We start from the raw sequence: 25345 nt of genomic DNA on the forward strand, positions 1-25345 counted from the left end.
TATCTTACTGGAGAGAGGGGCTGGAGTTCTGCTCTCTTGTCCTATATTTTGAATCTCTTCCTACCTCCCCTGAATCCTTCTTGTCTCCTAGTCCCACCTATCTTGCTTTCCTATTGGCCAACATTTATTCATTAACCAATACAAGAAACATTTACGGAATGACAGCTCCCATCACTGTCTCTCAGCGCTAGGATTACTGGCATATGCCATCATATCTAGCCAAGGAGGAAGCCTGTTATGACATCAGTGCATGTGCCTTTAAGGTAGATTGTGGAGGCAGAGAATGAAACCTTTTGCTTGTCTTACAAGTTCTTATAGTGTGGAATATCTGTTCATAGTTCCATCTTTTGAATCTTGAACTCTGCGTTCATTCAGGCATCTTACTGTGACAGTAATGACATGTGGCTCTGTGTTTATTTGTCCTCATTAACATGATTTCCTTATCAAAATGATTAACTTTAAAAAATCCAATATGTGCAGGTACTTATAGCAGCTAGAATTCAATAGTATAGCAACCATGTCAAACTGCCCAAGACCTGTGCAAGATTGAGCCCACCAACACTCCATCATGGAGCTGGGAGGGGCTTCTAGGCAGTTAACAACGGCTGCGGAGGGGAGGAGACTATATTTTCAGTGATATAGTAACTGGAAAATGTAATGGCAATGGTGTAGTTACGTGTAAATGGCTCCCCATTCATTCCAGGAAGAAGTCCTCATTAAAGCTATTGGTCCATGCATAAAGAAGTCATGAAAGTATAGGAGGATGATTTGGGAAGAACTGATCCAGCAGGAGTGGGAGGGACAAAACAGGACAGTGAGTAGACACAATAAAATATCTACATGCACATGTGAAAATGCTACAATGGCGTCTTCATGACTAATAAAGGCTAATAAACAACTGAGGAAAGCACCATAATACAAACAAACAAAGCAAAGGTTTCCTTTGAATACACTGGTCCTCAGCCATCTCTTAAATGTCTGAGGCATCTACTGTCTGATCCATTCATTTGGGTCATGTTATTTATGGCCTTGTGTTCTTAATTAACAATTTGTCTGTGTAAGCCTTCTGTCCCGAGTGGAATGAAAAGTAGCTTGGGGTCAGAGAGTGAGTCATGTTTCTGTGTCTCCCTTGGCATAGACAGGGCCACATCCTGCCCTCTCCAAATGCTCCTTGATTGATGGAGCATCCATGCAGCTGAAACTCCGCTGCCAAATGTCAGCAGCAAGCCCTCACACTGCACTGCCCAAAAAAATGACAGACTCAAACTTTCTTAATTGTGCAAACCTGGCTCATGATTCAAGGCACCAAGGATCTGGAGCCTTTGGTCAGTGTATGAAAGGGTGACCGTCTGGTGGTGTCATCATTAGTGTCTGACAGAAAAACCCGAGGTTGAATGTGACAGTGCTGTTTTTCTAGTACAGACCTGAAAGTCTAGTTCCAATCATTGCATGCTAAAGTTACATTCAAGCCTGAGACCATTCCCATTCCCCAAGTTGACACACTTTATCCCTAACTACTTTATCTGCACCAGGACTGTTCAGAGATCTGCTCTCCAGGTATCTTGAGTTCTCATGCAATCATAAATGGCTGGGGTTTTTCATTTGTTTTTGTCCAAAGTCTTTTTTTTTGTTTGTTTGTTTGTTTGTTTCTGATTGGAATATTTTTCTCCTCGTTAATTGCTTGATCAGCTTCTATTCATTGTAAAGAAGAAATAGAAGGTTTTCCATCCCTCTCACATCATGTCTGTCATGTGCTTTTCCTATAATTTGTGCCACCCTCAAAGGATACTTAATATCTGTTGGGGGATGCAATTTTCATTGGGCCTTCATCTTGACACCTGTCCAGAAGACAGGATCCTAAAGCTTAATATAAAGAGAAGCAAACTGAATTCTACAAAGGAATTACCAAAGAGGGAACTCAGAAACTGGAAAGGAAGTAATGGCATATGATTCTAGATGATCCTGCTTTAATAATAATGTTAATACTCTCCCTGAGATCCATGCTGGAGGAGACATAGAGAAACAGAAGTGAATTAAGAAATTCAACTTTGTCCTCCTTTTTCGTCTCCATTTCTCAAACCTGACAAAGCTACAAATATGCCAGAGACTACTAGACTAGAAAATATTTCCAATTTTGGCTTAATGCCTTGTATCCTGAGCAGCTTTAACTGTCAGCTTGACAATCCAGAGTCATCTATGAAGAGTCTCATCTGAAGGATTGCTGTGATCAGGTTGGCTTGCATGAATGTCTGTGAGGAATGTCTTGTGTGTTGATTGACACAGGTATATCCAGTCCACTGTAGGAGCTTGCATTCCCTGAACATATGTCCTTAGCATGGTCCTGACAGTCAACTAGACAGCCACATCCTTTCATGTTTCTCCGTCAGGTTTCTGTTTGACTTGATTTCACTCAAAGATGGGCTATATGATTTATAAGCTAAAATAAACTGTTTCCTCCCCTACATTGCTTTTGGTCAGACTGTTGTATCACAGCGACAGATTTGAAACTAGACATCTTGAAAGTCCAGTGATGACTTTCCTCAATTTGTCCTATTGTGGAGTGTCACAGTTCTGTCTACTGAGTCTTTGTGTTCGGTCAGACAACTTGCTGTGACAGTTATGGCACTGGCTTCTGTGTTTGTTTGCCCTCATTAATGGGATTTTCTTATTAACATGATTTGAGCTAAAACACTGAGTCATTAATGACAATTTAATGGAAGGTGACAATGGGGTTCCTAGACTTATACTGTTTACTTGATGTGCAGATGTAGGCCGGTTACAAGGGATTACATAAAACAGCAGTATTAGGGTAGCCAATGTTAATTGCAAGACCAAACACTATAACCATCTGGCCACTAGTAATAATCGGGGAGAATACTTCCATCCTTTACCACAGCCATCTCCCTGTCTTTTAGCTTCAGTGGCTTGTATTTCGATGATGCTTCCATTGAGGACATTTCCTTCTTAGGTTTGACATATTCTATAGCATACAATTGCTCTAATAAAATGTTTATTAAAATCCCTGCTAGCTCCTTCCCTTCTAAAATTCATATTTTCAGAAATATTTGTGAGGTCAACTCCATTTATTTGTTTTGTGGTTATTGTGAATAAAAACCTTGGGAGGCATGAGGCAAAAGAGATTTTCTCTCATTTAAACAGTTTATCTCTGGCAGGCAATTTCTCATAACACCATAAAGCTAACTGATAGAAGGTTACCAGAATCCTATTTAAATACTTGTCTTGTAATTCTATACAAAAAGGTACAGATGTGTCCTCTCTGGTACATATGGCATCTCCACTAAAAAAAAAAAAAAAAAAAAAAATCATGGTATGAAACTTGCAAAGTTCTATTTTCTTTCGTTCTTTCTATTTTTTTTTGTTTTGATTTATTACAGTGAAATGTTGTATTTGAGAAGCATGAACTCTTAGCTCTTAGAGGGTCTATTTATCTCAGTAACATTCTCAGTGGGGGCCAGACCTTCAACACAGCTCTCCAGAGTACGCCCAAGATCCAAGATTTAAATAACCGTCTTTGAGCATGTTAGACTACTGTGTGTGCTTGAATGTATGAGCTATCTTTGAAGATGGGACAACCTTGCTTATGGATGAGGGCTTCCATGTATTTTAAGGGATTTGACACTGGATACTCATCATTACATCATCTTGGTCCATTTTCCAAAGAAAACTCTTGGTTTGCCAACCTTCTTAAAATTACTAAGGGACAGAGTTGTCTTACTTTTCTCTTTGAGGACCTATAGACAGGGTTAGCCAAAGTGGCCATAATTCCAGAATATTCTTTCCTTTCGGTGACAGAGGATAGAGGTGTTTATACAATTGAAGTTCCTTGACTCTGAAGCCAAGCAGAGCTCACCAGTGCCCGAGTTGCAAAAGGGTTGAGTTCTAGCTCTTGGCTCTGAGTCTGTCTTCAGTGGGCAGGGAAGCACTACAATAAAAATTACTTCAAAGACTGAGGTATCATACTTCCTTTTTGTCCTATTCTTTCTTTCTACTTTGAGTTTTCCAACAAGAAAAAAAAAAAAAAAAAAAAAAAAAAAAAAAAAAACCTCACATGAACTGATGAACTGCCTATGTCTTTGAAGAGAATCTCAGCAGTGCTATTTTCCTTTTCTGTTATTTAATGTTTTATATGACATTCAAAGCTTTCCCCTCAAGTCTTGTTTATAAAATGAACCAAGGGATTTCTCTTACTTTTATGAAATATTCTGTCCTCTTAGTAGTCAGATAGGACTAGACAATACTAGCTTCTATTATAAGCATCTCTTTGAGAGATTTTTAAAATATCCTTACATATGTAGTATGGGTCTGTAGAGATGGTCCAATTGGTAAAGTGCCATGCATGTACGAGATCATGATTCCAGATCTCCTGTGGTCTCATAAACCCAGTTGTGGCAGTATTGTTAGTATGCCTAGCACTCTAATAACAAATGGAGGAGGAATGAGAAAATTCCTGCAAGCTTGTGGTCCAGATAGCTTTGCACTCACAACAGAGAACAAGAAGATGCCATCTCAAACAAGGTGAAAAGAAAATACTGAAACATAACACAGTACTCTGACTTCCATACATACACTGGTACACAAATGTCTGAAGTCCACACATGAACACACAAAGATGACAGACTCACACAAACACAAGAATTAAAAGTTTAGAAAGTGAGGCTAACATAGCAATTCATCCCTGTAACTCCAGTATTCCGAACGATGCAAGAAGATTTAGAATTCAAGGCAACCTGGGCTATGTAGCAAGGCCCATATTGCAAAACAGAAAGAAAGAAAGGAAGGAAGGAAGGAAGGAAGGAAGGAAGGAAGGAAGGAAGGAAAGAAAGGAGGGAGGGGAGAAGGAAGGAAAGAAGGGAGGGAGGGGAGAAGGAAGGAAAGAAAAAGGGAGTGAGGGAGGGAGGGAGGGAGGGAGAGAAGGAGGGCGGATGGGAAAAGAAAAGAGAAAGGAGGAAATAAGGATGAGAGGGCAGGAAAGGGGAGAAAGAAAGCGCAGAGGTGTGGAAAGCAGAGGAGGGCTAAGAAGAAAAGAAAAACAAATAAAGGACAATGACATAGGTTCAGAGGAGAACATGTTCTGAGATCTCGGGGCAAAATGACCCTGAGTTTCCATAGTGCATAGCAGTGTGGGGAGGGTTAGTCAGGAATACAGGAAAAAGCCTAATTGGAGTTCCCAGTCCCGAGAGGACTCAGCCAAGCTCCCTCTGGACTGTGATGCTGTGAGTGTGTTCTCTATGACTATGTTGCTTCTGAGTCTTAGAAGGCCAGAGATACAAGGGTCTGTAATGAAAAGAGCTTTGTAGTATGAGACAAATCTGTGAAACAGAGTTTGTCCTTCCTGAGGTAGATGTCACGTTACTTTAGGTCTCATCATTGATGATAACCTCACTGCAGCATTATTAGTAATAAAAGGCATCTACAATGGCCTATTGATGAATTAGTGGGGAAAATGTCTGCTGTTGACACATGAGGATGTCAGTTCAGAGTCCCAAATCATGTAAAATCTAAACTTGGCAGCCCAGGCCTGTAACACCAGCACTGGGGTAGGGAGACAGGTGGGTCCTGGAAGTTCCCTGGGTAGCCAGTCTAGTCAACTCAGTGAGCAGCAGGGTAAAGTACTCCTGCCTCAAAAAGCTATGGGGAAGCGCAATAGAAGACGACATTTAATGTCCACCCATGTCATACACATGTATATACCACATCCATCATCTGACATGACAAATGTCATGTGTAAAATTCTCACTGAATCTGTATTGGTCTATTAATCTGTGCATATTATGACAACGAATGAGCAGTAAACTCAGTGATATATATATATATATGTAGATAGATAGATATAGATATAGATATATAGATATATAGATAGATAGAGATAGAGATAGATAGATATAGAGATGTAGAGATATAGAGATATAGAGATATATAGAGATAGAGATAGAGATAGAGATAGGGATAGGGATAGAGATAGAGATAGAGATAGGGATAGGGATAGGGATAGGGATAGGGATAGGGATAGGGATAGGGATAGGGATAGAGATAGAGATAGAGATAGAGATAGAGATAGAGATAGATATCTGAGGCAAGCTTCCAGGCACATCTGTGAGTCTGTGAGGGATATCTTGGTTAGGTAAGCTTTTGGGTATGCCCATGACAGGCTGTCTTGATTAGGTGGGAAGATCCTCCCAGTGCAGGTGGCATCATTCCTGAGGTTGGGATCTTGAACTGTAGAAAAGGAAAACCGAGCTAACCACAAGCCAGCACTCCCCTCCCTGCTTCCTGGCACTGGATGCAGTGAGACCATCTCCATCAAGCCCTTGCTGCCATTGCCTCTCTACAGAACGGACTGCGCCCTGAAACTGTGAGGCAAAGGAAGAATCCCTCCCTATGTTGCTTTTATTGGAGTGTCTTATTACAGCAGCAGGAAGGAAACTATGACTGAGAGAGAGCAGGCTCTGATCCTTAAAACTCCTTGAGACTCTCCATACAAATTCTTAGAGAAAAACCAAGAAGGACATACCTGTACATTATTTTCAGGGAAATCATCAAAAAATGACATATTACAATCTAAATGAAAGGCCCTGAGGTGAATGCTATTTTGGTTCCTTGAACTCCACATCTAATTCATAATTTTTTTTCTTTTAGGTGTTCAAGCCTTAAAGTTACCCTATCGTGAAGTTCAATAAGATTTGTTCACTATGAACTCCTGTGATAAGGTCTAGCCTGATCATCAGGGCCTGTGCAATACTCATTGGATCTAGCATCAACTCAGGGAGAGAAATGGGGTCCTTTATCTCTCCTGATACATTTATGTCGAGAAAAGAGACAAAGTAAATAATGCAAAGCAGGCATTATACTTTTTCTCAAAATCCATCCCACAAAACAATGGAATTCATGTTTTTTCTATGTGGGGAGTTTATTTACTTTGCTAGCCTTTCTCTCACTTTCAGTATAAAAGATAACAACACCTTGAAATTTTAGTGTCCTTTGTAGAAAGTTAGTAGTCAGCTCTGAGCTTTTCTTTCTACAAGAGTCAACTTCCCTCTCTGACAGAAAGATGTAAGAAAACCTGACCTAATCATAAGTAGCTCTGGATACCCTGAGCCAATAATAAATAGTGTCACAGTCTGCTTTACAAGGTACATCCTGTGTCAAGGGGAGGCTCATTTGCTCTTACAGCTTTCAGACCAGATGGCTCATTAGATAAGAAAGTTAAGTATCATGAGGACCTAATATGGAACCTCCTGAATATCACAGCCAGGTGTGGCCACATGGGGCTCTGTAACCCTAACTCTATGAATGGTGGAGATAGATGGATCCTGGGTGGCTGTCAGCTTAATTCCAGGTTTAGCAAGAAATCCTGTCTTGAAGAAATAAAGAAATGACATAGCAGGTGCCCTACATCACCCTCTTACCTCTGTATAGTATAAAGGCACATGTAACTCCGAATATACAGACATGCACAAATACATACACAAACATATGTACACCATATGTACACACACACACACAAAGGTTACTGAGACAATTATTGTTCACTTGTGTATTGTTTTCCTCTCTCCTGAAGCCAGTAAGATCTCAATTATTATTTTTTTTAGATCTCATTTATTTTCAAAGAAAATTTGTCTAGATATTTAAGGCAAGTAGAAAACCCTGAGAACAAATACATTCTTAGTCCATTTAAAAAAGTACATTGAGAGATTCAAACTTTGAAAGTGTTGGAAAATCCTCTTGGGGGAGAGAATTATAGGCTAGCCTTCTGACACAAGCTTCACTTGTTAAAGTACTCATTTTAATTTCACTTGGTCCAGCACTTACAGCAATGATACAATTCCCTTTGCTCCTTTATAGCTGAGTAAGACAGCAACTCTTACTGGCCTTCCTCTCAGACTAAAGTGAGTGTTAATGGAGTACCATATGCTTAATAGTACAGGTACTCCTGTTCTTTTAGAGGACTCACTGCCAGGGCCTGTACCACATTTGAAACTGCATTTGTGAACCAAGGCCTACAAATCTTTGTGTTCCAACATCATACCAGTTAGCAAGAGACAGCTCAGTGCCAGCTTGCATTTTTATTCTCCAAATAAGGGAGGTCATGGTTTAAATTTTATTGCCATGAACAGGAAAAATATTATCATTCAAAATGAATACCTCACCTCTATTAGCAGGAATCTAATAAATATTAGAAAAGTCCTCTGGCTGCAGATTCACTAACAGCTTTTACAACTCAATGGGATGAGGCCCCTCACTTGGTATGGAGGGAATGGATATTTATTGATCATCTTCTTAATACTCTGCTAAGTGTTTCAGGTACACTCTTTTCATTAATGACTGTCATAGCCTTAGAAAGTCACTTTTATGGTTATCTATGTTTGTGTTTGTGTGAGCGAAGGCTGCGTATGCACATATGAACACACACATGAAAACCAGCCTCAGTGTCATCTTAAGGCACACGATCTGCCTCCTTTGAGACAAGGTCCCTCACTGGCCCACTCAGCTCACTGAGTAAGCTAGATGAACTGGCCAGCAAGGTCCAGGGATCCACCTGTCCCCAACCACTGCAGGTTGGGATTATAAGTGTATGCTACCATGGACAGCTTTTTATGCTATTTTGGAGTCAATGGCAGGCCCCCTCTGCTTCAGATGCAAACACTCTGTAGCCTAGAAAGGGGAATTAATCCACTGAATCGTGAACTGGCCTTATTTCTTGGCATATATTGAACAGGATAAGGCAGAAATGACAGGTTGCCATATCCAAGATTAGGTTACAAAAGATTATGGTTTCTATTTTGGATGTAGTCGTTATTATTGTTGACTGACAATTTGACAGGATCTAGAATCAACTCAGGGCATGTCTGTGAGTGAATTTCTACACTGTGTTAGTTGAAATGGAAAGACACACCTCCGTGTGGCTCACACCATTTAACTGGCCGGAGTCCTGGACTGACTAAAAAGATGGAAGTCAGCTAATCCTTCATCTCTCTTTGTTTCTCGACTTCTGAACCAATGTACCCAACCAGATGCCATGAGCTCCTGCCACCAGGACTATGGCCTCAAACTAGGAGCTGAAATAAATGCTTCTGTCTGGAAGTTGCAGTGAGAAAGCCTGTCTCAAGAGAATAAGGTGATGAATGCTAGAGCCTGACCTGAAATGAACTCCAGTGACCTCCTTATGGCTTCCCATGGCCTAACCAGACTGTGACTATTATATCGTATTCTTTAATATTTAACCCAATTTTATCTAGTCTATTTGAGTGATAAAATACATGGGCCAAATGCCGAAAAAAAGAAAGTCATCTAAAGAGAGAATAACACATTGTAGTGAATTCTGTGCTGCATGATGGTCCAGAGCACTGCAATGGGATATTTGTTTGCATGATTTCTCACAGGTTCTGTTGACTGATCCAGATGCCTCAACCCCAGCCTCGTACAATTGTCCAACCTCATTCAATACTTGCCACCTAGGAAAGCACAGTGTCACTTTATGATTACAAGATACCCATCAGCCAATAGAAAAAGAGGGACAAGGTTATATTCTTCCATGTTTAGGAAACTCAGCTTAAAGGCTGGAGAGACGGCTTTGTGATTGAGAGCACTTGCTGTTCTTCCAGAGAGACCGTGCTGGTTGCTCACAACTACCCATACCCCAAATAAAATGTCCTTTCTTGATTTCAGTGTGCACATATCCATATAAATGAGGTATACACAACATGCATCACACACACAGACACACACACACACACACACACACACACCTACTTCCCAAACTTTAGTCAACTTACTTACGATCAGTTAGAAAAGTTTCATCACCTCCAGAGGACAGACATAACAGTATAACAGTACATACTTAATACCTTTGAAATATATTTAGCCTAGAGACATGGGGAAGGTACTATACCCAATACCAAATGACTTGATAGATTTTGATGATCCCTCATGGAAGGCCTCACCCTCCCTGAGGAGTGGATAGGGGATGGAATGGGGGAATCAGGGGGCGGGGGGAGGATGGGAACAAGAAGGAACTGGGAATGATTTGTAAAGTTAGATGAAATGAAACAATAATAATAAAAAACTTCCACCCACCTGAGCAAGACTAACTACTAACAAATAATGAGTAACCAAGTAAGCAAGCAAACAAACAAAAAGAAATACAATTGCTAAAGCTCATGAATATTAAATAAAACAGGGAACTGTAAAAAGAAATCCCCAATATCTTATAAAAGTATGACATGGGAGCCAGACAAATTCTAAACAAATCCTTAGTTCTATCGTTTTGAAACCTATGATTTTGGAGACACTTTTGTAACTCATGATTTGCTAATGTGTAACGTTTGAAAAATAGTATTTCCTTGCGTGACCATGGTAAAGATGATACACACCATGAGAGATCTCTAAAAAAGACTAAGAAGACCACTCCATAGATGGTACAGTGTGCTAAATAGTCCTGGATGCGAAATCTAGCTCCCACTACAGAGACAATTGAGGAAGTACACATGGTGAATTCAGACAGTTTCTGTTTGTGAGGTAGAGCCATCCCTTTCACGTGTGCAGTAAACTTGCCACCACTGGGCCATCCTTCATCCCTAAGTATGATTTGGTAGCTTTAGGCAGAAACTCAGCCTTGGTTAACTTAGGTGAAGAATAAAGCATTATAAACAAAATAAAGAAGAAGGGAGGAGAGGAGGGGCAATGTAAAGCAGGAAGGGGCGGAGAGTGGAGGAAAAGAGAAAGAAAGTTAAGATAGATAAGGAGGGGAGCAGAGGGAAAGGGTTATTATAGGGACATCTGCAATTACTGTACCTGTGAGGGTCTCAATTCCTTGTCCTGCCACTTGCTTAATCAGGAGCTTCAGAGTCCCACCCTCCAGCATGAGCATTAGGGTCCCGGAGCCTTCAGACAGCTCTGTGGACAGTAGCAGGCCATCCCTGTTCCATGTTCGAAACTGGAAACTCACTGACAGTCCATCAATCTGGGGAGTGCCGGGCAGTAGCAAATAACTGCTTCTGGGGTTGACAAATGTGATGGGGACTATTTGTGGTTCTGAGCAGGAAAAAGTGACATTGCCCTGAAAAACAATAGAAAAGCAAACATATAAAAGCCATTTTTTATTCCACAATCTGACAGTTGGTATAAGCAACCATCCAGCAATGACCTTAATTTCAGGACCACGCCACATCCAGCTCCGAGATCTTAAAGGGAAAAATATGCTATCTTCGCTCAATCAGGCTCACAGCACTGCTTCCTGTTTATGTTTTAAGATCTTTGTGCTATCTGTAAAGGCAGTCTGAGATTCCAGGGAGAGGGAAGAGGAAGAACCAACAATCTTCTAGTTAACCCCCCAAAATAGAAACATGATTATTAGATTATTACATTCACAGCCCAAGAAAAGCCAGCTGTATGGTGAGTCAACTAGGTGACAAACTTTGCATAGCATTAAAAGCAATACACATAGGAAAATACTAGCACAAAAAGGAAATTGATCCCTGGCTCCCAAGGAAGAATGGTATGGGAGAGAGAGAGAGAAAGAGACAGGGGGAGAGGCTTTCTAAGCAAATAATGCTCTCATGAGAGTGAGGTGGGCAACTAGAGGGAGGAATATGCTATGAGTGTAACTGCCTGCAAAGAATGCATTGTATAACCTTGGGGAAATTAGCAAAATGGAATTATTGGGGAAGAACAGAGAAAAGGAAGGGGCGTGAAGGGATAGTAAATTCCAAAGATAGAAGTCAGAAACAGAGATCAACACTAAAGTGATGTTGACTGCATTTCAAATTTAGTAAATTTATTTGCAGTTACATGGGGTAGCAACTACAGGAGAGGACTGAACCTGGGAAATATTATGTGTTAGTGGCTGGGTAGTGGTGGTGCATGCCTTTAATCCCAGCACTAGGGAAGCAGAGGCAGGTGGATCTCAGTGAGTTCCAGGCCATGCCTGTCTACAAAGTGAGTTCCAGGACTGGTAGAACTACTACACAGAGAAACCCTGTCTCTAAAAACAGGGAAACAAACAAAAAAGGGTGTATTAGTAGAGAATGTAGCTCACTTTGTTGAGTGCTTGCCTACCAAACACACAGCCCCTAAACCATCTCCAGTGACACATAAGCTAAACATGGTGTTGTACAGCTGTAATCTCTATATTCAGGATGTAGGGGCAGGAGGATCAGAAGTTCAGTTTCACCCTGGGCTATTTACTGAGTAGGCTATATCCCAGAGATGCAGGAATAGTTCAATTTATAAAAATCTTTCAATGTAATCCATTATATAAAAAACTGAAATAAAAACACCCTACATGATCATCTCATTAGACATTTTAAAAGATTTTGACAAAATCCAACCTCTTCTTCATAAAAGTCTTGGAGAAATCAGTGATACAAGGGATGTACCAAATAGAATAAAGGCAATTTACAGCAAGCCATTAGCCAACAAACATCTAATTAAATGATGTGAACTCAAAACAATTCCACTAAAACCAGGAACAAGATAAGGTTGCCTTTTTTTCCATATCTATTCAATATAGTACTAGAAGTTCTAGGTAGAGGAAAAAGACAAATAGAGGATAACAAGGGATGCACATTGGAAAAGAAAAAGTTACAGCATCCTTATTTGCCAATAATATGGTACCTCAAAAATTCTACCAGGAAACTCCCATAGCTGATAAATACCTTCAGCAAAGTGGCTGGATACAAAGTAAACAACAAAAACAAAAAGCAGTAGCTCTTCTATATACAAATGACAAACATAGTGTGAAAGGATTCAGGGAAAAACACACTTCAAAATTGCCACAAATAATACACCAACCTAGCCAGAAAGCCTTCAACATTTAGTTTGTCCACACTGTAGAGTGTTCTTGGACCAGAGCCTAGCAGAATTGCCATCAAAGAGACCAGAGATTTCATGCAGCACTTCAGAGGATAAGATGCAGTCCCATAGTCAAACATTAGGTAGAATGATCAGAGGATGCAAAGAGGATAGATAGTGACACCACAAGAATATGACCCGCAGAATAACATGTCTGGGATTGATGGAGTCTCAAAGAAATCAGGGAACCTGTAGGAGTTTGACCTAGGACCTATGCATATATATTATAGCTGAGTAGCTGCAGGTTCTTGAGGGATTCCTGCCAGAGGGAGCAGAGGCTATCTCTGACTCTTTTGAATATTTTTCCCACTGTAATGTCTCATCCAGTATTGATGTGATGGTATGTGCCTGGTTTTATTGTAGATTGCTATGTTGAGATTGGTTGATATCCCTGGGAGCCCTCATCTTATTTGAGGGAAGACAGAGCAGGGTGGATCTGGGGAAGAGGGAAGATAGAGAGGAGAGACTGGGAAAATTGGAGGGCTAGGAAAATACAGTCAGCTTAGAATATAAAATATGAGAGAAAACTGAAAACAACTAAAAAAAGTTCCTTCCAGATTTCAAACCTGCCTTTGGTTGTACTTGACTCCTGTGCTTTCTGAATAACAACCTGGGTAACTACTACCACACAACTCCCTATGCTCTATATAATGATAGTACACGCACATTCACCACTACAAATGCTTGCCGTATTAGCTACTTTTGTTGCTAACGGTCAGGCTGTGGTCAAGCACCTGACAACAAATAACTTAAAGGATGAAGAGTTTATTCTAGTTTACAGTTCAGGGGATACAATACATCATAGCAGAAAAGATATGGAATCGGATGTTTTTGTTGTTTTTGTTTGCCATAAAGAGACACCATGACCACAGCAACTCTTATAAAGGAAAACAATTAATTGGGGCTGATTTACAATATCAGAGCTTTAGACCATTATAATCACTGCAGTACATGGCGGCATGCAGGCAGACGTGGTGCTGGACAGGTAGCTGAGTGTTCTACATCTTGATCTGCAGGCAGCAGGAAATGAACTGTGTACCACACTGGGCATAGCTTGAGCACATGAGAACTCAAAATATTAAAACACATGAGACTATGGGGACCATTGTGTTTCAAGCATTCCACTCTCTGGGCCCCATATACTTATAACCATAACATAAAACAAAATTCATTTAGTCCAATGTCAAGTCTCCAGTGTCTTTAACCATCTCACATTTTCCTAAATGTTCAAAGTTCAATGTCTTTTCTGAGATTCATGAAATCTTTTAAATGTAAGCCCCTATAAAATCAAAATACAAAAGACAGATCACATACTTCCAACATACAATGGACAAAGTGGCCATAGTGAGAAAATACTGGACCAAAGTACTAGCAAAAACCCAATGGGCAAACTGCAAACTCTGCATGACTGACATGAAATTGCTCTTCATATCTCTAACTCCTTCAGATTTGTTGACTACAACATATTTCTTTCTCTTGGGTTCCATCCTCTCTTATCAGATCTCACTGGCATTTATCTCACAGCTCTGGAATCTTCAACATCTTGGGGTCTCCAAGACAATCCAGGCTTTATCTTTATAACTTCATACAGCTGCCCAGCTTCAATAGCTTTCCTTAGTTATGAAGGAAGATTCTATAATCCCTTCCTTGTATTCTGTACTCTACAACCCAAACCACTTAGCCAAATCTCCCAAGATCTACGTCTTGCTACATCTGGAATATGCCCCACCTAGTCAATTGCATCTTAACCAAGGTTTACATTTTCCATGATTTTCTTCACTTCTGAAGCTTGGTTGTCCTGACACTCTATCTGTCGACAAGGTGGTCTCAAACTCAGAGGTGTGCCAGCCTTAGCCTTAAGTACTGTGAAGAAAGACATGTAGCACCATGCTTGGATGTAGGATGTTCTTTTATTCCTTTTCACAACTTGTAAACTTAGCTGGGTAGGATCTTGTGTTGGGTTCACCACTCCCTTTATTTCATTTCTTAATAATTTATCTCCTTGAATACAGGAATTATTTCCATTCCACTTGCTGGTGTCCTTTTTGCCTTCAAAGTATACATTTTGTGTATTTCAGTGCTCAGCTTGATCCTTTTCATCATAGACCTGTAAAAGAGTGGCTACTAATAACCATACAGCAGAGTCAATACTAGGATATTTTGAGAATTCCTCTGCCAACAGAATTAGTTCAAAACTCTTCCCTTTAGCTTCAGGCAGACTTTTGGGACAAGGTCAAAAAGCAGCCACATTATTCATCAAAACATCATAAAAATGATCTCTAAGCAACATTCTAAAATTCTTTTGAGCCAAACTCTCACAGTTCAAATCACCCTCGACACCAGTTTTTTTTTTCCTGTTCTTACTAGGATAGCCTACTATGTACACTTTAAAGTATTCCATTAGGAAATTATAGGTTTCCTAATGTATAATCCTAAAATCCCCATTCCTTCAAACAAAAGCATGGTTAGGACTATCACAGCAATACTCCAGTTCATAGCACAACTGTGTCTTAGCTAGGGTTTCTATGGCTGTGAAAAGACACCATGACCATGGAAACTATTATAAAGGAAAACATTTCATAGGGACTGGCTTACAGTTTCCGAGGTTTTGTCCTTTATCATCATGGCAGGACATGTGACATATAGGCAGTTCTGGTGCTGGAGAAGGAGCTGAGATTTCTACAACTTGTTACACAGGCAAGTGAACTGCGTACTACGCTGGGTATAGCTTGATCATGTGAAAACTCAAAGCACACCCCAACAGTGACACACTTCTTTAACAAGGTCACACCTCCTAATAGAGCCAGTTTTTATAGGCCAAGCATTCACACATATGGTTCAGTGAGGTCCATAACCCATTTAAACCACCACATCATGTGAGGTAAACATGATGGTATAAGCTTGAGACAGATGATCACATTGTATACACAGAGAATTTTGGGGCACCCTAACTCCCTTGATCGAATTTTCTGCCTGGCTAAATTCTGCTGTGCCATTCGCCAAAGCAGCTTTATTCGTCCACCAGTAAAAGCAACACATATTTGCAGGAGGCAGATGCCCCTCCCACATCATCTCCCTTTTCCTGTCTCAATAAAAAGGAAGGTTGGCTAAGCCTCACTCTGTTGAGCCATTGGGTGAAACAGCTTTATTAACCAAGCAGTAAGAGAAATGCAGAGCCTCCATATTTCAGTTGCTGTCTGAAATTAAGGGGCAACCTGATTCTGGGCACATATAGTGCTGTGGGGGTACTCGCTAACTATGGCATTGGACCGCCTGCCTAGAGTATTTCTAAGACATCTGTTTTGTCTGGCGAGGAGAACGTCTCCCCTAAATCACCCAGTGCACTATCCCCGAGGTTACTATTTCTCTTGTCCTAAAGGAGAACCCATACCCGTACTTTTCTCTCAAACCTCCCTCTCTTCAACCCCCAAAACTAACACTAATTATATCAGCTTTCCAGATAGGTCCAACCTGCAACCTTTATGTTATGAACAGTTATAACTGAGGCCCAGCACAAAAATGTAAACTGACTGAAATCATGGGAACTTTATTTTATAATTTAATAGAGTAGTATTTAAACAGGAACTCTGTAGATGAAAGTGTCTAGACAAGAAATATTAGATCACGGTACTTCCCAGACAGCATAATCCAGTTGGCAAACTCATTGTAAAGAACCTTAGCATCAATTTGTCTTGTGTGTGTGTGTGTTTGTGTGTGTGTGTGTGTGTGTGTGTGTGTGTGTATGTGGAGAGAGAGAAAGAGACAGAGACAGAGACAGACAGAGAGAGAGAGAGAGAGAGAGCTTCCTGGAGAGAGGTAGTAACAGAAAAGTCATTTCTAACTCTTTGGCTACTGAACTATTGAAACAATGAACTGCAAGAAACTGAACCTGCTCCAGGAATCGCAGGCTGGGAGAAAGACAGAAAGACGGGCCCAATGTTCCAATGTTAGCCAGAGTAGGAGCTTGTCTCTCTGAAAGAGATTTTGCAGTTATGACAAGTTTCCTATCCACCTTGCAGGAGATATTGGAGCCCAGGTACCGCTGATGGGTAGCTGTGGTTAGCTATGAATACTGCTTGTCTGTTTTTCAATCTAAGCCTCTGATTAAGATGCCACGGATGGATTTGAGGTGCACATTAGACCTCTTCACTCCTCATGGTAGCACGGACAAATTGAACAGATCCCATCCTCTGCTTTTAACTACTACTTGTATGTTTAGTTGGCCTCTTGGAGAAAGGCACCTGAGCCAACTATGTCAGGGCTCTCATAGTCCAGTCTCTAACTCTAGCAAGTATGCAGTGTGTGTGTGTGTGTGTGTGTGTGTGTGTGTGTGTGTGTGTGTGTGTGTGTGTGTGCGTGCGTGCGCGTGCGTGTGCGCGCACACACACCTTAGTTTGTTCTATGGAGAAAGAAAGCTGACTAGTATAAATAACAAAATGAGTAATAAACTTATTTTCAAGACATATTCAGGTACATTTGGGTGAGAAAGAGAAGCCTGACTCCTGTAACCCTTTGCTGACACCATGAATAAAGTTCAAGCAGGAAAAAAATCTCATGGTTCCAAACTGCTAAATGACTATCATCTGCCTTGTTTTTGTGTTACATCATCCCTATTCAAGTGTGAAAACACTCTAACAACAAATGAAGCTTTTAACTCAGTCATCTATCACTTGATGTTGTTTCTATGGCAACCTGACTCATAAGTACACCTGGGGCCTGTTTCCTATAGCACGAGTTACCTCTCCAGGTTCACAGCCACCATCCCATATTCTCTGCCAGTTTCCCAGTGATCTGTCTTCACCCACACCTAAGCCCCTTGTAGAATCCGCAGCTTCACCGGTCCTGCCTTCCACGGTGGCTTTAAAATGGTGTGTTTTATCTGTAGACATTTGGTTATTTCCAACAATACCCTACAAAAGTTTTCTGCTACTTTTTGTTAAGAGTGTAAGCATATAATAGTGTGACAGAAAGTAGGTATGTGGAGACAGAGAGAGAGAAATAGGGGGAAAGAGGGAAGGAGGGAAGGAAGGGAGATCCAGGTTACCATATAAACAGGCCAGCTGACAGAAAAAGACTGAAAACCCTTCTCAACCTGGGTTACTTGTAAACAAACAAACAAACTTGCACTAGAAATACCAGGTAATGGGGAGCAGGGTTAATGATGCCTGGCCCGGGGCTTTGGAGCACACACTTTCCCCACAGAAACTGAACATATATATGTAGATTGCCGTCCATTGCTCAGTAAAGTAGAGATAGAAACAGACAAGCCGGGCAGTGGTGGTGCACACCTTCAATCCCAGGATTCAGGAGGCAGAGGCAGGCAGATCTCTGTGAGTTTGAGCCCAGCTTCCAACTTAGGCTACAGAGTGAGTACCAAGACAGGCTCCAAAGCTACAGAGAAACTCTGTCTCAAAAAAAAAAAAAAAAAAAAAAAAAAACAGGCAGAAACCTTTAATGGAAGCTGCTTACAGATGTGCAACCCATGACTTGCTAAGACTGCTTTCTGAAACGATCTGGGACCACCTGCCTTGGGGTGGCACCACCCACAGTAGGCTGAGCCCTACCACATACATCACCAATCAAGAAAATAGCCCACAGACTTGTCTACTGGCCAGCCTGATGGGGGCACTTCCTCAATCGAGGATACTTCTCTCACATAATTTCCACTCCCTCACTAAACAGCGGGTTTTCCTTTCTAACGAAACTGTCTGTCTTCTGTTGTTCTGTGTTTCTGGTCAAATGATTTATGCTAGGAAATGAGGAAACCGTGGCCGGTACCCTCCACATCCCTATCTGCTCCTGTTACAGAGGGCACTAGAAACGGAATACAGAGCAGTCCTGCTTTAGATTTTGAGAAGAAAGCAAGAGTGTGGCATTATAGCAGAACTGGATTCCTACTGTATTAGGAGAATGGTAACACAGGGCTTAATGTGGGTGGAAAGAACCCATATGTAATACTGGTCCTGCCTGGCACCTTCCTTTTCCCAGGGCTTAGATGAGTTTTCCTGTTTGTGACCTAGGATATTGGAGCAGATGGTTCTAGTATTCTCAAAGGTTCCCACATTCTTGGAGACACACACATCTCTGTGGTACCTCTCCTTTGTAGCAGGAGTCATAGCTGAATCTTTCTATTTTTGCCATGAGAAGTCTAATTGAGCATTTCCATCTTAAAAGACATTTTCCTTGGGTGAAACTGCACATACAGAGGGAATAGTGGGCTTCCTTCCTTCCCAAATTTTTGACACACTGCAGGAAAGAACCCATCATCAATCAATATGGCTGATAACTATGAATATGCGTGTGTGTGCGTGTGCGTGTGCGTGTGTGTGTGTGTGTGTGTGTGTGTTTGGAAGCTCCTCTAAAGTACCACATGGGATGGGAGCGATACCCCCACACTTTTGAGACAGAATCACTCTCTGTTAACCAATTCAGCTAGACTAGCTGTCCATTTAGACCCAGACATTCTCTCATCCTCTCAGCACTGACAGTACAAGCACATGACATTCCACCCTGCTTGAATATGAAGTGAACTATCTCCTAGTCAAATGATACATGCAGATTAGCAGAAGACAAGATATGAAATTTAAGAAATGTTATTTTAAGTGCCCTTAACAAAAAGTGGCTATTCCTTTTCCCACCCCTCTCCATGCTAAAGCATTTTCTCAGGAGAATGCTTGGTTAACACTGAACTTTATAGAGAGTTCGAGTTGCTGACTTCACTGGAGATGATGGACTGAAAGAATTATATGCAACAGCTTAGCAGTGTGCTGGTCCACGAGCTACACAATGAAAAGCAGAGGTATGAGTTCTTATCAGGCTTCTCCTTCTAAATATATTCAGTTCATTCTGCCATCACATCTGAAGTATGTCAAATGCTGACTGAAATACAATAAAATCCATCCAACTAAAAGCTTTCAACCGTGGCAGAGGGGCTCATCAAAACTGAGATCTTGTAGTAATAACACAATTATAGTGATTTCCTCATGATTGATGGGTGGGATATCATGGCAGCAGCTCTTGTTCAAGGACTTCTGACAGGAAGGACTGGGTACCATTTAAGTCTCTGTGAAGGGACTTCAGTATAAATCAAATGCATTGGCACTAGTCTTCTACAAACACATCAGTTCATAAGATGTTGCTTCTCTGAGACACTGTGGACACTGACATGAGCTTATGTGTCTATAACTCAGGGTAAGAAAATAGATATGCTTCTTTGGGGTTATGGACTGTAGTCTAGAGAAGTAGACAAGATCTGAGTAAATTAGGAATGTGGAATGGAGGAGGAAGAGTGTAAGGGGAGGAGGGAGAGTGTAAGGGGAGGAGGGAAGGAAAGTGGGGAGGAGGGAAGGGAAGGGGGAGGAGGGAGAGTGGAAGGGGAGGAGGGAAGGGAAGTGGGGGAGGAGGGAAAGAAAGTGGGGAGGAGGGAGAGTGTAAGGGGAGGAGGGAAGGAAAGTGGGGAGGAGGGAAGGGAAGTGGGGAGGAGGGAAGGGAAGGGGGAGGAGGGAGAGTGTAAGGGGAGGAGGGAGAGTGTAAGGGGAGGAGGGAAGGAAAGTGGGGAGGAGGGAAGGGAAGGGGGAGGAGGGAGAGTGGAAGGGGAGGAGGGAAGGGAAGTGGGGAGGAGGGAAAGAAAGTGGGGAGGAGGGAGAGTGTAAGGGGAGGAGGGAGAGTGTAAGGGGAGGAGGGAAGGAAAATGGGGATGGGGAAGGGAAGGGGGAGGAGGGAGAGTGGAAGGGGAGGATGGAAGGGAAGTGGGGAGGAGGGAAAGAAAGTGGGGAGGAGGGAGAGTGGAAGGGGAGGAGGGAAGGGAAGTGGGGAGGAGGGAGAGTGGAAGAGGAGGAGGGAAGGGAAGTGGGGAGGAGGGAGAGTGGAAGGGGAGGAGGGAAGTGAGGAGGATAACATGAAGGAATGGGAAGGTCAAGTTGGGGGAAGGGCAGAGAAGGACAGAAAAGAAAGAAATATCTTAATAGAGGGAACCATTATGGGATTATGGAGAAATTACAATGAATACATGAGGATGACCCCAGGTAAAAGTCTAAGGAATAATGAAGAGGGGAACTGAACTGGCCTTCCCCTGTAATGAAGGGATTGTAATTGCCAAGCCTTCATCCAGTAACTGACAGAAACAGATACAGATATCCACAACTAACCGAAAGGCCAAGCTTTGGGAGTCCAGTCAAAGACAGGAAGAAGGGATAATGTGAGCAACAGGAATCAAGACCACAGAAACAACTGAGCAGAGCTAGTGAGAGCTTGCCTACCCTGGACTGACAGCAGGGGAACCTGCGTAGGACGGAACTAGACTCCCTGAATGCAAGTGACAGTGGGTGGATGGGGCAGTTTATGAGGCCACTGGCAGGGAAACCAGGATTTATCCCTAATACATGAACTGGCTCTTTGGGGCCCATTTTTCCATAGAGAGACAACTTGCTCAGTCCAGTCACAGGGGTGAGGGTGTTGGTCAGGCCCCATCATGTTGACGGGACAGACTTTGTTGAGTCCCTGTGGTAGACCACATGCTCTGTGAGGAGAATATGGTGGGTGGGGTAAGAGAAGGGTGTGTGGGGTTGGGATAAGGGGAGGGAGAACTGAGATCGATATGTAAAATTAAAAATAAAATTAAATTATAAAAGAAAATACATCTTGTTGTAATCCAGGCACACTGGGCTCTGCCCCTTGGGGGCCTGGCAGAGTGTCCAATCCTACACACATGGCAGGCAATACCTTGGCTCTGTAGGCAGATGCAAAGGTCCCTTTAAGAGACAAGCTCTACCCACTCCCACTCTCTCTTTCCACCATTTTTCTGAGGAAGCAGACAGATCTGTGTCTTTCTGACCCACCTCTCTGTCTCTGTCTCTTCTCTTCTCTTTCTTTCCCCCTTCCCCAGCTTTCCTCCCTTCCCTAATAACCCTTCCTTCCCATGTTAGTTTTGCCTGCTGGCATATCTGTCCCTTACCCACTATAAGACTCATACCCCACTCATAACAGGTCTGTTTGTCTTCCTGAAGACAGAATCAGGAAACTCCTGATACCATTGATAAGCTCAAACTGCCCACTGAGTCAAGCATATTTCCTAGAAAACTCTTAATTGTGATGTCAAAATCAATAAACACAATACTTTATTAAAACCAATGTGACCTAAAACCTAGAGGGCTCTTTTTAGTGTTCTATCTCATTCATAAATCTAAATAGTACACTTCATAAAATGAATGTAACTTGAGAGCTACCCAAATTCTCTATGTGGGCATATAAAGATACGGAAGCATAACTTGCCTTTGATGATCCCATGCCTATGCTATTAGTGTGATTTCAAGAGTGTCATCTTTATTGTTCTAATAAGTCTTTAACTATGTTTCATACTGGCTCATCCTGAAAATCTTTTCTTAGTGATGCCATAACTCTTGGGATTGATCTGAGTGGATATCTCTGTAAAGACATTGTGCTTCTGCTGGTGATGCTATAAATGTATGGTTCCACCTCTGCTGCTGACATTTCCAGAACATTCTGCACCCAACATGCAATGTAGGTCCATCAGTTAACAGGCACTTCAGCCAGATTGCAGCATTTGCCAAAAATATCATAACTTATTAAGTTAAGACAAGCAGTTTGTAGGACTGAGAATTCTGAGAGAAATTTACAAAGAATAGACTGCTGTGAAACCATTTTTTTTTTATCTTTATAATTAAACAGTACCCATTTGGAACAGAACAGTTTGAAAAGTGCAGAGATAAAATAAGAGTGAATTCATAAAGTAAGAATGCTGTACAGGGAGGGATTAACCTTGCTGAGCTCTGGAATGCAAGATAAGCAAAGCTCTGCCAAGTTCACTCTCCTTCCTCTGCCTAGTCCTCTGTCATAGTCCATACTTCAGGGCCAGGGAGAAGCATTCAGTGATAGTTCTCCTCCCTTTATCTGTCACAGGTTTTATTTTTTCACATGCAAAGTTAGTATAATAACAATGTATTTGAACGATACAGAGAAATCAAGCTAGATGTGAGCTGGAAGCTTCCTCCCTGCAGGTTATTTTTCAGAGTCCCAGAAGGTCCTATCCATGCTGTTGTATATGTGTGTGTGTGGTGCCATCAGCAGTTTTAAACATCTGTGAACCCTATGAAATATGAGACCAATATGCCAGGTTATATGTGCCTACTTGTGATTCAATGGCACTAATATTATGATGGCAATCACATTCTGATTAGATTTGAGGTCTACTAAGTAGGAAAAATCCACTGCTGCTATTGTAAATCTGGTCAAAAACCCATGGCCAGAGAGGTCATTGGGCCTAAGGGAAAACTGAGTGTTGATGTTTAGCTAAATACAGCATCAAAGTAACTTATAAAGTATCTGCATTTATACCCATAAACAAAAGCAACTTTTAAGTTTAATAAAAGAACCTCTTCTTACAGTGAATAATGGTAAATGAAGAGACCTGACTGCACAAGGGCCTAAGAATAAGGATGATTGCTCAGACAGGAACAAGACACTTATAATGTCTCTTCCAAGGCTCAAAAAACAGTACAAAAAAGAGAAGAAAGAATGTAAGGCCCAAAAACCAGAAGGGTCATGAATGTTTTTGTGTAAGACACAGATATTGCATTTATGAACTCACAGCAGCTACAGATGCCTGCACTAAGTTTGTACCAGAGTGGGATCAGCAGCAGCCAGGCATGGTCTCTAGATCCTACCTTTATATGCTACCAGTAGATTAATGGAGAGAAGAGGCATTGCCTCAAATTATATAGCCCCAATTACCTTGCCTTGCTCCAAAGGATATTTCCAAGCCAATGGTCACACATGACCCTGACTAAATTAAATGGCTTTCAAAACATAACTAAAAGTCATGAATCTTAACAATAGAAAGTTAGGGAACAGGTCCACTTGGACAGGATTAGAAGGGAGATAGAAGATGGTGAAGAAGCGAGTAATCTACATGTTTAAAACCAATAAGATGAAACTACAGGCATCTTAGAGACAAACATATTTTATACCTGAAAATTTTACAATATTTTTTTGTTAATTAAAAATAATGTGTTAACAGGGATATAGGAGGTCAATCACGAAGGAAAATTCCAAAGAAAGGTATAGAACAATTCTCTACTCCGTGTCTATCAAAGAACCTATGCTGAAAGAAAACACTTTTCCATGTGCAGAAGCCTTCTTTTACTCTAGTCCAAGAGTGTCCCTTTTGAGTATGGGGACTGCTCTTCCTTCAGTTGTATAATGAGCAAGCCCAGACATGAATTAAAACCATCTCCATCCACTTCTGTCTCCAGTTTCATTTTCTGGAGGCTACACAGAGTAAGACTCCCGCTGACCCTGTTAGCACTTTAGTTGAGTTTATTGACCTATAGGACAACTTAAACCCTACCAGTAAAAAATAGCTCACTGAAATTTTTACTAGTGTGGCATGTCCATTTGCTGGAAATCTACCCTCTTTTAAGTTCTTACTTACTTGCCATTCTGTCTTGGCGTTGTGAACCATGAGTCATGGCAGAAAGAGCTATCTATGATTCCCAAGTATGGGCAGTTGTTTTATCCCAGCAGGGCAGCTATGGCTTGCTGACTCCTAGGCAAGCTGAGAAAAAACAAGGTCCAGGTTCACAGAGAAACATGGTCGAAGGAATAGAAGAAGAGTAAAAGAGAAGGACACAGAGGAGCTCTTCTGGTCTTTGAACATGTGTGTAGATCTGCACACATACAAGTGCAATAACACACATATATAACTATTAAATATATAATTACTCATGATATACCATAAATGAATAAATATTTAAAAGTAAGGAAAAACTATCATGTCCTTTGCTTTAAATTATAACCAGGATATAAAATATAAACAAAGCAAGAGAGGGAAAGCACTAATCTTTATTTATTTGTTTTGTTTGTTTGTTTGTTTTGGAAACAGGGTGTTTCTGTTTTGCTTTGGAGCCTGTCCTGGAAATAGGTCTGTAGACCAGGCTGACCTCGAACTCACAGAGATTCACCTGCCTCTGCCTCCCGAGTTCTGGGACTAAAGGCGTACGCCACCACTGCCCTGCTAAGCACTAATCTTTAGTCATTCTCAGTTGGCCTGGTGGTTCACCCACTTCTACTACCAGCCTCTGCCTTGGGAGCTTCGTTTCATAGCAAGAGTAGGGACTAGAGAGGAAAACATCAAAAACAGAATATGAAATAAGCCAATCAGAAGAGAAAGACTAGAAACCATTCTCTAAAAACAGCATATGTTCAAGAAAAACCCAGGATAGATAAACATGGGGAAGGCAAAGTTCCATAAATAATCTGGGAAGTATCATATGCTCGTGGCCTTACAGCCCAGTACTTCAGGGCTTACTCTTAGTTCCCAGCTGACCTCTCTTTCCTCATACAGTATCTTCACTTTTATTTCTAATCATGGGTCTCTGGCCTGGGACCTGAGAGCCTGAGAACTTTCTAATGCACTGGAACTCACAAATATGCCTACAATAATTTCACCATTCAAACA

The 25345-nt window shown here is 41.4% G+C and overlaps 1 protein-coding gene across 1 annotated transcript in view; it reads right to left on the minus strand.

Moving 5' to 3' along the window:
- Positions 1–7933: 7933 nt before the first annotated feature.
- Positions 7934–25345, minus strand: part of LOC127236383 (contactin-associated protein like 5-2-like) — an 87341-nt gene continuing 69929 nt past the window's right edge. The window contains exons 5-6 of the mRNA XM_051204008.1: positions 10813–11077; positions 7934–7998 (exon numbers count right to left, since the gene is read on the minus strand). Of these exons, the coding sequence (XP_051059965.1) occupies positions 7934–7998; positions 10813–11077 (330 nt within the window). The remainder of the gene's footprint in view (positions 7999–10812; positions 11078–25345) is intronic.

Source organism: Phodopus roborovskii, unplaced genomic scaffold (genome assembly GCF_943737965.1).
Source record: "Phodopus roborovskii unplaced genomic scaffold, PHOROB, whole genome shotgun sequence".
NCBI classification, from domain to species: Eukaryota; Metazoa; Chordata; class Mammalia; order Rodentia; family Cricetidae; genus Phodopus; species Phodopus roborovskii.